At 34.9% G+C, this 9291-nt stretch overlaps 1 protein-coding gene across 3 annotated transcripts; it reads left to right on the plus strand.

The window, feature by feature from the left end:
- Window positions 1-1419: 1419 nt before the first annotated feature.
- On the plus strand, window positions 1420-7083 carry LOC107766209 (uncharacterized). 3 transcript variants are annotated; one of them, XM_016584959.2, is made up of 10 exons: window positions 1420-1616; window positions 1843-2018; window positions 2604-2735; window positions 2827-2877; window positions 3539-3635; window positions 4536-4582; window positions 5254-5470; window positions 5907-6036; window positions 6106-6148; window positions 6829-7083. In XM_016584959.2, the coding sequence occupies exons 1-10, from the start codon at window positions 1559-1561 to the stop codon at window positions 6868-6870; spliced, it is 993 nt and encodes a 330-aa protein (XP_016440445.1). In that variant the 5' UTR covers window positions 1420-1558; the 3' UTR covers window positions 6871-7083. The 3 variants fall into 3 exon arrangements, with proteins under 3 accessions (XP_016440445.1, XP_075112332.1, XP_016440444.1); XM_016584958.2 differs by having other exon boundaries at window positions 1421-1616; window positions 6802-7083; XM_075256231.1 differs by lacking the exon at window positions 2604-2735 and having other exon boundaries at window positions 6802-7083.
- Window positions 7084-9291: the final 2208 nt, after the last annotated feature.

Below are 9291 nucleotides of genomic sequence, written 5' to 3' on the forward strand. Positions count from 1 at the left end.
CATGAGAACTATGGTGTAAAATACATTACATATTAAGCTTTAAGTAATTTTTTTTAAAGAGCCCAAATTATGTGCACACACAGTATATAGATCACTTACATTGACTTACAACAATAGAAAACTCTTCATAAAAAAATAGCATTATATGTGTCTATAACTTAAATACTCCTCAAATTTTTATATCCTAACGTTCTTTATAACTTTTTTTAAAAAAAATTATATACTATAATTTTTTATATATTATCAGGTGACATGTTAACTTTTCATAACAAGTGACATTAATAACCTTATTACAACATTAAAAAACCTTCTTCATCACATTACTTTGCAAAATGAAAAAGAACATTTATACTTTTAGAATAAATTCCTTTTTAAAAAGAAGTCATTGCCATTCTTATGGGCGTACAAAGTAAACCGACAAACCGCATCAACCCGATAATTCGAGTTAAATTGGTTTGGTTTGGTTTGGTATTGGGAAAAAACCCCCGACCATAATTGGTTTGGTTTGGTTTTAACTAAAGAAGTCAAATCGAAACCAAACCAACCCGACATTACATATATAGAAATTTTAGATATATTTAATATATAAATATACTTATTGTGATGTAATCTATAAATATTTCTTAAAAAAAATTCATAATTTTATCTTTTAAGGTATTATTTCAAGGTTGAACTTAAAACTTTTGAATGTTCCAATAAGTTTTATAGTCATTAATATTAGTAAATTAAATAATACTAATAAAAGCCCAAACCAAAATCAAATCAATACCAATACTAACAAAAGACATTCAATTCAATACCACGAACGGGAATGTATTGAATATCTATTTTTTGTTTTGCAATAATTTAAATAAAAATGCATAACCTATTTTTATTTTTATTTTTTAGCGTTTAGTCATGTAATTAATACGCCCTTATTAGTCTACTTAGTTTAGCATGACTTAGTACTTTTAGATTATGTTTATTTTTATTATGACTTTTTAATTAGCAATATTTATATTACATAATTTTATTGTCTTTATTGTTGAATATTTTAGGATAAGCCATGACACATCTCATATTTTGTATTATTTTTTTGGAAAATACTTTATATAGTTGTATCTTAGTAGAATTAAAGTTTGATTTGATAACCCGACAAATCAAAATAACTCTAGAATTAAAGTTTTTAGATTTAATAACCCGACACAATTAATTTGATTTGATAATTGTAAAATCCGAACCAACCCGTATACCTCCCTGCCCATTCTTATATAACTTCCAATATACCAGAGTGTGTCAGAACAACGGCATAGCACGCGGACGGCTCCGCCCGAGAGAAACAGAAAGAGTAGGGAAAAAGTATCAAGCAAAAGGCGCATGCCCTGAGCAGAGACGCCGCATTGTACCGTTCTGCAGGTTTTTATAGCCTCTTCACTGCTGCTTTCTCTTTGCTATATCCATTGAATAAAAGCATCAACAACAGCAGTATTTGAGAACATGAATATCCAATCATAGACAAAAAGATTTTTGATGTTAAAATCGATTGTTGCTCTGGTGGTAATTTCAAATTTTTAATCTTATGGCTTTAGCACCTAGTCCTCGCCAAACTTACATTCCTCTACCGTCCTCCAATTCAGGTGGTCTTTTATGCCCAATATTTAGTTTTACTACTATGTTGATATTGTTAACTTAGGGTAAACTATGTGTGCCTATTATTTTCCAACACTTCAATTGTCGTAACTGGTTTTGGGATGTGATTAGGGCTCCAATCAGGGCATGTAGTTCGTTGCCCTTTTTATGTGTATACTGTAATAATTTAGTTACTGGTTAATGTTCGTATCACTTAATCATGCATTTGAGCAGGTAGGCAACATGCCGATCATGAAGTAGTTCTAAAACCAGTGCCCATTTATATCGTCACCCATGAATCTCAACTTCCAGCAACATTTCTCAACCCTTCCCCAAAAAATGAGTTGGTTGTTGGACTTGACTGCGAGGGTGTTGACCTCTGTCGATATGGAACTCTCTGTATTGTGCAGGTATTTGTCAATTCCTACATGTTCTGAGTACATTCCAACTTTGTGCCTCACTTGATTTGCCAATATTCTGATGTTATTCAATAGTAGCTTTCTGTAAGTCTATTAGGAGTAACTTTAATTGAATATCTGTTTTCTTGCAAAGCAAAAAAAAAAAAACATAGCTAATAAAAAAAAAATCATAGCTATAAGTTGCAGGATTCAGAAAATTATCTCCTAACTTCCCTTGCCTGACAATAACATAGCTATAATCATCCTTTAGACTTTGTGCATCCAAATCAAACTCATTACCTGCTTTTTTCCAAATTAATGGAGTCAGTGCTCGGGTTTCATATGTCAAGGCTTGTACCAAGCCCCCTGTCAACCCAAGGTCGACCATTTTGAGCATTGGTTAAAGCTTGTCTTTTCTGTGTCCTAAGTCCAATATTTTAGTGTACAAATTGCAAGATGTGTAAATTGACTTTTTTGGCTTGGGATGGTGATTCCATGCTAAGTTTCACTAGTTTATAGGTTTTATCGTAGAATTTTGGGTGGGGCTTGACCATATTATTCACCTTTTAGTTGACCTTTCGTCATTGAAATTGACAGCTTGCTTTTCCGGATGCTATTTACCTAGTTGATGCAATTCGTGGTGGGAAAAAGTTGATTAATGCCTGTAAGCCTGCTCTTGAGTCTATGTATGTCACAAAAGTTATTCACGACTGCAAACGGGATAGTGAGGTCTTATGGAACTTCTTTTAACCTCCTAATCTTGTTTCTCTTTTCCCTCTTGTATCATTTTTGTCACATATAATTCCTCTTTCTTTTTCAGGCATTATACTATCAGTTTGATATCAAGTTGCACAATGTTATGGATACCCAGGTTAGCTTCTGGTACTTTCTTGTAAGCTATTGGCTACTAGTTTCTCCTGTTATTCTGTTAGATACCTTTTAACGAAAATTGTAAGTGATTCAGACATTACGCTCTTGCTGCTTAACCGGGCCCCTTGCATACTCATTGCATGTTTCCTTTCTACCACCTCATGTGTAAGATATCTTTCTTATTAATGTTCACCTGGATTGTGCTGATTCCCAGCCATGATAGTTTTGATTTCTACACTGCCTCGCTAGATAATATTCTCGCTATATTTTGTTTAATTTACTGCACCACTTTTTGTGACCTCTAACTGATAGGAGTTGGTATCTTATTTAGAAGCTCAACGGATGAAATCTTATTTTTTGGACGTTTATATGATGATTTGACATCAGATCGATGATATCATTTTCATTAGTAATTTGGAAAATAGGACTGAACGTGAGCCATTAATGAGAGGCTTTTCTTTTAGTTGCTGCTGATGATGTTAACTTCTTCCATAGTGCAGTAAAAATCTATCTTGTGTGATAAAATAAATCATTTCCACTGATTCTTTATTCCAGATATGGTTTATTTAATGTAAAGCACTCCTGAACATTAACTTACTTCCAACAGCAAAACAAAGTTTGCTTTTCTACTCGGTGACTGTTTACTTTTCTATGTTGTACAGATAGCATATTATCTGCTAGAGGAACAGTTGGGGAAGAAGAGGGCACCAGATGACCATATCTCTTTTGTGCGCCTTCTTGCAGATCCACGCTATTGTGGTACTATCTCCCTGTTCAGCTTCTATTTATCTTTTCCCATGTGGTGACTGCACTGAGTATATGAATGTTGAGTGGTTAAATGCAAATACTCCTACAGGATGACCAGCTAAGTTTGGTTTTGTTTTGATTCCTGGAAATGTTTGATTTGGTTTTGAGAAGCAAGATCTATATTCTATAAAATATCCAAATTTCACTGGTTATGGTTTTTGGTCAAAAATATCAATTCTTGTAACTTTTGAAAACGGCAGCTGAACAAGGGCAGCCATTATCTCGGATCTGGCTTTGATTATGCTTGCTCTTATGGTTTTTAATCATAAAAGAGAAAGGAAAAGAATTGCGAAGTGTCCTCTTTGAACTGCATCTCATTCTTTGAGGAATGTCTTTTCAGCATTGTGTTGTTATCCATACATTTAGAGAGATGGCATTGGAAATTGATACTATTCTGTAAGTTTTGACTATGGAACAAATTAATTTGCATATTTTGAGTTGTCATGGTATACATGTAATGTAATTAGTTGGTAGGACTGAGGTGGGGAAGGGAGGAAGAAGAATATCTAAGGACAATCAAAAAATTTCTGGCTAGTTCATAACTTCAAAATGTAAAGAGCGAAAATAAATGAAGCAAAAATTCTACGGTGCACAGCAAGGATTCCTTAATACTGACAATATAACCTCAACTATATTTGCACTTCCAGTGGAACTTGTAACTCTGACCACCTCTTCTCTCTACCTTTAGTTTTTGCTCATAAAAACTTAGGGCATGCAATGAACTTTAATGATGCTCATGACTAGAAAAAGCTTGCTATGGAAAACTTCTAGGTTGTAAAAAAGAAGTTCATGGAGAGATAAAGTTGCTAATTGGCTTTCCTTTTCCTTTTTATCTCTTTTATGTGATTGCAGGTATATCATACATTGAGAAAAAAGAAGTCCGTTCCCTTCTGAGGGAGGTTGGATTCTATGTTACCAATTTCTTTCTTCAGTTGACATGCCTTCCATGTGGAACATGCATCCTTGGTTATCATTCCCAGACCACAGTTAAATAGCTTTATCAGAGAAAAGATAATTTTGAGAAAGTTCTTTGACCCTTTTGCCAAGGGGTTCTTAAAGACTTTGGTAGTCGAAAAACAAGATGAATTATATGTGGAAAGAATTACCAAGTAGGCACCTGGCAACAAGTAGTCTTCAGGAACTAACACAGTGAGAAGATAAACCAAAGTCTTACTATGCCTCTCCCCCACCCCCAAACACCCCAAACAAAAGAATAATTAGAAGAAAAAAAGAAAGCCATCCCCCAAATCCCTGCTATGGGCAAATAATCACCTAGTATTTAGAGTTGGCAAGGGATGAGTTCTTTGACAAGATTTTCGTTGTTTATTGCTCCAATTAACTATGTATGTGCTCTTCAAAATAGTTGCCGATCCCAACTAAATGGTCTTGTATTTTGATAAGCTTCAGGTTTTGCGCAGTTATACATGACGGCAACTTTTCACTTCTCAAATTAACTTTAGTATTAGATTAACTATATGGAGCTTCTTTCCATGCTTAGATATCCCATTTATGCACAGTGTCTTTGCTTATGTACCTTGTAGAATCACATTGCTTAGTTCCTTTTCCACAGGATCCTCAGTTTTGGACTTACAGACCATTATCTGAGTTGATGGTCCGTGCGGCTGCTGATGATGTTCGCTTTCTTCCATACATATTCCATAAGATGATGGAGAAATTGAGTGAACAATCATTGTGGAGACTTGCAGTTCGTGGTTCACTTTGTTGTCGGTGTTTCTGCATAAGTGACAATGGATATGCTGATTGGCCAGCAATCCCTTCCATTCCAGGTGATCTCGAGCTCTCCACCAAGGCCATGAATACTTAGTGATACCAGAATTCACATGTTATTTTGTTTGGATATTCTCTTATGTAATTGGAAAAGTTTCTTACTATATTAAGGCCATGTGGCCTCGTCCTGATTTATGTCTAGTTTGATCACCTCTAAGTTAGTGGAAAACTAAGCTGGCCCATCAAAAGTATAACACAAGAAGTGTCAGATGTGATGCATGTAGGTGGAAGGCTGACTGACATAGCCTATTTTGGAGATACAAATTTGTAATAGGACATACAACAACAACATACCCAGTAAAATCCCACAAATTTGTAATAGAACATAATTTTGAAAATTTAATTTGTGAAAGTTTGCATATTATCAAATTGCAAGATAATCTTAACCAATAAAATGTTAGCGCATTTCTGCTAAACTGTGATTCATCCTGTCAGAGTTCCTCAATGTGGAAAGAGATACTTTGGAAGAGGAGATTCTGTCAGTACTTGATGTGCCAGCCAGGAAAATGGGATGTGTTATTGGAAGAAAAGGGTCCTCGATTTTGTCAATCAAAGAATCATGCAAGTAATAGTCTCTCCCTTTCATCATTCTTGTTTGCTGGTTTAGTGGGTCCTAATATGAAACATTTTGCAGGGCAGAAATTCTAATCGGTGGATCAAAGGGGACGCCAGACAAGGTTGGTAAATTTAAACATGTAACTCTTTACTTTTGAATTATTATCTGAAGTAGATTGTCATTCATGTCTGGAAGGGATACATTGTACTTCTTCCTCTCTTATGATCTCAATTATGTAGGCCAATTCATTTACAAGTTTGCAGTTCAAAATTAGCTCTTAAATTCTGGTGTACTTATCCTCATTCACATACATTGTTAGGGAGGAAGTTGGCCGGGATCCCACCGACCCTTCCACTAAATTCATCAACTATCTTTAACTTTTAGCAATATCACCCATTTCAAAGAAGAAGAAAAAACTTTTAGCAATATCATTACATTTATTACATTTGCAAGAGCCAAAGATCACATTGGTCTATGTGATTAGTGTGGGGCCGTTAGACGGGGCGTTACCTAGTATAGGATGAAACTTATATGAAGCAACGATGCCATCCCAAACATCCCAAACATTAAAAGGAGGAATATCAGCTTACAAAGAAATGTCATCTGTGCCTTCGAAATCTTGAAATACTTCGAAGTTTTTTTTCAAAGACTACTCTTTTCATTATTGAATTTGGTTTGAGATGCAACCAAGTTTTAGACTAATCAAAAAATGACTTTTAGCTTTATAGAAATAATTTACAATTGCATAATACAACTCGATCACTGTTTGATCAGGTTTTCATCATCGGACCCCTGAAGCAGGTAAGGAAAGCAGAAGCAATGTTGAGGGGCAGGATGTTGTGAGATACTTTTGACCCTTTTGCTGCACCTAGAAGCCAAAGTTGTGCATTCATATTACTCGATTGTCACGCTAAACAAACTTGAGTGAGACATATCTCACTTCTTTTGCTAAGAGATGAATTCATCTCACGTTGGACGGGGTGCTAAATGAATGCATATGTTTGAAGTTAAATTCATATTTCTTTATTAGGCGCGAATGAAGCTGAGTTTGATTCCGTACTTTCACTTTGCAGCTTGCACTCTCTTGCACGCACGTATTATAAAGAAAAAGACCATTGTTGGCCTTATACTTTGATATCAGAGTAAAGAGTTTTAGACTTGGTTTATGCACGCATTTGAATGTATTTTAGCGCCCTAATACCTCTCTTTCTGGAGTCGTCGTAAGAATGTTATGACGAGGATGATTTGAATTTTAGCGTTGACAAGGTAGGCATTGTTTTATTAGTCAAATGTGGACTTGATTGGTGGAGAGTGATCTCTTTGCTTTAGGGGTCATTGTCATGCCCAAGGAGTGGCCAGCTTGGGAATTTTACAAATACTACTGGAACAGAAATGGATTTTAATACTACCAGTTGTAATTGTTGTAGTGGAGCCATGGGGTTAAGTTCTAGAAAATGTTGGAGAAAGTGACAGAACGTTGTGAAAGGGATAAACCTAGTCCCCCCTTCTCCACATGACCACTTGATTAGTTTGAGGGATTCGGACAAAAGAGGTCGTTGGGGGCTAAGGCCATTGAATTTGACACTGTGGATACTGTACAATGCATATACACCAATACTTCTAAATGCAAAAGAAATTGAATACAGAGAATTGAATTGTTCGTTGGCCCTCCCCTATATTTACTTCATTTCTAGTAAATGGTAGCACGAACTCTTAAGAATTAAACAGCTCCACAAAGTTGGCGATGATGGGCCAATTCCCATTTAAGGCATTCACTCTGACCAATTTGGTCTAAAATGCCTCAAATTCTCTAATATTGGACAGAGTACCTATCCTAATATGGCTCGAAATTGACGGGAAATCTTTTACATTTAACTCATCTAATCTAATGTGAGACGAATTATTCAAAGACAACAACAAACAAACAACCATTACGCCTCAGTTATAAGTTATAACTAACTTGGGCTTAACTTTATATATTTGTGGATCATGTTATTTATTTAATGTGAATATTCGTCCTAGATCAATTTATTATTTGAATTCACCTAAAAAAGTTCAGTTGATTTTTTATCAAATTATTACTACATTAATTCCATTTTATATGACTTACTATTTTTAGAGAATTAATTTCATCTATTTTTCGATTATGGTTAGTGGCTGAGCTAGGAACTAATATAAGGGTTTTCATAAACTTTTGCCACCACCTTAGAATCTTTCTTATGTGGTTTGGGGGGTGGTTTAACAGTTTATATATAATACTAATAAAATTAGTTTTCCCTATTTTGCAGTGTATTTCAATTGAATCACGTCGTCTCCACTTAGCTCCACCCCTAATTTTGGTGCTTTCCGTAATTTCTAATATCGAAATCTTATTAAGAAGAAAAGAAAAGAATCAACGGATCGTTGTTTTAATTTCACACCAATCAGTTTTAAAACAAAAAGACTAATATTTTGGAACTTTCTATTGCATGTTCTTTGCATCCCTAATCAATGATTAAATCAGTGTCTTAGATACTTGTAATTCCTCTTTAAGTCATCGTTAAAACTAATCAAATACTACTAGATTACAGTGGATTTAGGAATGTCAACTCATCTTTTACAAACCAAAATGATTCGGAATAGAAGGAATCTAACAAGATAAATTAAACAAGTAATTTGACTGCTGTCATGAGAATTAATATTAAACTAATTTTAGTACCAATCATGCGTATCATCTGCTGATATCAAACAATACTTAATAAATTAAACAAAGCAATACTAATTTTTATGCTAGTAATTGAGAGAGAGAGAGAGAGAATCAATGGGATTCTCTTGATCAGATCTGATGGTCCTAATCAGCGGCTCTGATTGATTTCCCATGTGGGAGATGCCTATCTGGTACTGTAAATAACCACTAAATTCCTTCCACGTGTACTAAGGCATTGGGTTCACGTGTGGACCTCAAGGATAAGAATTTTATACTACTTCTATTATAGTCCGCAGTGGCAAACGGCCGGTCGAATATGGTTCGGGTTAAAAACGGGTAATGAAAAAACGGATTAATTATTCGACCCGACCCATATTTAATACGGATAAAAAACAGGTTAACCGGCGGATAACCGATATTATCCATGACTTCTTGCATATGATCACTTTTGAGAAAATTCTTAGTTTCTATAACTTGAGGAACCTCCAATTTGAGGTTTTACAAATGTAAAAATTAGACTCATTGGTTATCCATTGGTTACTCATTGGTTATCCATTTTCTAAATAGATAACATGGTT

This window comes from Nicotiana tabacum, chromosome 6 (genome assembly GCF_000715075.1).
Source record: "Nicotiana tabacum cultivar K326 chromosome 6, ASM71507v2, whole genome shotgun sequence".
NCBI lineage: Eukaryota > Viridiplantae > Streptophyta > Magnoliopsida > Solanales > Solanaceae > Nicotiana > Nicotiana tabacum.

Excerpts from the sequence above, each read along its gene's own strand:
- LOC107766209 (XM_016584958.2), top strand. The coding sequence starts at position 1,559 with ATGGCTTTAGCACCTAGTCCTCGCCAAACTTACATTCCTCTACCGTCC. Across the intron at positions 2,736-2,826 it reads ACTGCAAACGGGATAGTGAG|GCATTATACTATCAGTTTGA; the intron begins GTCTTATGGAAC and ends TTTCTTTTTCAG. Across the intron at positions 2,878-3,538 it reads ACAATGTTATGGATACCCAG|ATAGCATATTATCTGCTAGA; the intron begins GTTAGCTTCTGG and ends TATGTTGTACAG.